Consider the following 2,266-nt stretch of genomic DNA (forward strand, 5'->3'; position numbering starts at 1 on the left):
TATTATGTAATTTGTTGTTCAGTGCCTTTTTTTAATGAAATGAACTATATTATAAATGGCAATGCATATGAACTATATTATAAAGGATAATTTATGTGAACTATATTATATATGGCAATGCATTAGAAATCTCATATAGAATTTTTTTCAGTAATTTTAAGCTACTCTCAATTGATTACTGCAATCTAATAAAGAAATTTTAGTATCAATAAAAACCATATATTATGCTTGGTTGACAATACAAATCGAAACTAGAAAGTTTCAGAGAATCAATGATTTGGAATTTAGCTTTGAATAGCTAAAATTCCAGTTAATGTAGGTACAACGGTTAGAAAAAGATTACTACGAAATTTTAATGCAGTTAGAAGTTTTTCAACTTATATATTTCATTTTTACAGTGCTTGAAATCTTTCTTTATCAAATAATGAAATAGGAAGAAAGAATAAACGATATAAAGAGATGCAAGTTGATTGCGTTCTATTAAGAGAAATGGGGTTTACTTTTTTCAGGGTCCAAGACTTAACTCAAAACACCATTTTAGGCTTTGCCAAAGGTTCAAAGTGTTTTTTAAACCTTAAAGTTCTTATATAGTAACACATCGCCTTAGCATTACCTAAGCATCGCCGATATAACCTAACCTAACCATTTTCAATTTTGTAATACTAGATACAATACTACATAAGTGTTTTAGAAAAGAAAAACAGTCTTTTCTATTCATAAACTGCTGTTGGGCAGATAAGTGAAATAGACTTAGTATTGGATATATGTTTTCAGGCAAGCGCTTAGTATTGTCATGAGATAAATAACTGATATATTTTCTTCCTCATCTCATTCACAGCTAACTATTACGAGTATGCCCCCATCAACACGGCTTATTTTGTTTTGAGTTTTTTTATTTGTGATTTGATATGGACCATGTCATAAATATGTAGTAATATATGCTATGATATTAACAACTATGGATTTTTCTTTTATTTTTCTTCTAATTTTAAACTACATTTCGTGTAATATAAACCAATATCATAGAACATTATAAAAAAACTAATAAAAACTGCATATATTTCAGCAAAAAATACTTACGTCATGCAACGACTTTGTCAATTTATATGTAGATATTGTTTGTAGTAACTCTGGAGCAATATAATCAGGTGTTCCGACTGGCGATAAACTTATAACTTGACCATCTCTGTCCAAAGCAGCAGCATTACCAAAATCAGCCAATTTAATATGACCAAAACGATCAATAAGTATGTTTTCAGGTTTTATGTCACGGTGTACATAACCCATGGTATGCAAGGCGTGTATAGCCAATATCAATTCAGCTAAATAAAACCTTGTCAAATCCTCATCAAAAGGACCAAAACGAGACATAAGATTCAAAAGATCGCCACCAGGTAAAAACTCCATTACCAAATAGAGATTATCGTTGTCCTATATAATAAAATTATTATCAATTATTATTATTATTACTATTATTATTATTACAACAACAAACTTTTTTGTATTGAATGTTAAATTATAAAATATTGAATAAAATTAAAATTACCATGCACTACCTTGAAACTTTGATTTTAATTATTTGTGTTAAACTATGAAAGTGAAGATGTTAAAATAATATATATACGAAAGAAATCTTTTACTAATTCCACACATATACATATGTTAAAAATTTTTTACCTGAAAGGCGTATTGTAAATTTGTAATCCATTGCGACCTGTGTTGTGACATTATATCACGTTCTTCCTTCACCTGTGATGTAGTAACATTAGACTTTTTAATTTTTTTCATAGCGTATATATCGCCCGTTTGGCGCTCAACCACCACATTAACATCACCAAAGTAACCTTTTCCAATTAAACTTTTAACAGTGAAATCATCTATATGCACTCTTAAATGTTGTGTTTCTTCAACAATGGAACGATCTGTTTAAAAATGTGTTCTTATATATAATTATTAACCAATTCCTAAATACATACATTTATTCACGAAATCTGCAATATTGCGATCCCGTTTTTTAAGTGTGTCCTTATCACATTCATTGTAAAGTAAACAAAACACATCTAAAAGTGTTTCCCGGCTATTAATTAAATAATAATAGGCATATAATTCATAAGTAATATTTATTAATAACAAATGAAGTTTATACTCACTTCATAAACTCTGCAACAGCATTACTGACTGTAGCGCCGCCATTGCAAGTACTGCGTCTAGTGGCTTTTGTAGTGACGCCAACTCCTTTAGCCACAATTAAATTATTTAGACGCGA

The 2,266-nt window shown here is 29.2% G+C and overlaps 1 protein-coding gene across 1 annotated transcript; it reads right to left on the reverse strand.

The window, feature by feature from the left end:
* Window positions 1-1,080: 1,080 nt before the first annotated feature.
* LOC119665399 (citron Rho-interacting kinase-like) lies at window positions 1,081-2,260 on the reverse strand (the record flags this gene model as incomplete). Its single annotated transcript, XM_038074636.1, has 4 exons — window positions 2,151-2,260; window positions 1,977-2,077; window positions 1,678-1,922; window positions 1,081-1,431 (listed from the first exon to the last, which is right to left on the reverse strand). Coding segments are annotated over exons 1-4 (702 nt in total), but the record flags the coding sequence as incomplete, so codon positions are not given.
* Between the last annotated feature and the right edge of the window lie 6 nt (window positions 2,261-2,266).

This window comes from Teleopsis dalmanni, unplaced genomic scaffold (genome assembly GCF_002237135.1).
Source record: "Teleopsis dalmanni isolate 2A unplaced genomic scaffold, ASM223713v2 unscaffolded_contig_5012, whole genome shotgun sequence".
Lineage (NCBI taxonomy): Eukaryota > Metazoa > Arthropoda > Insecta > Diptera > Diopsidae > Teleopsis > Teleopsis dalmanni.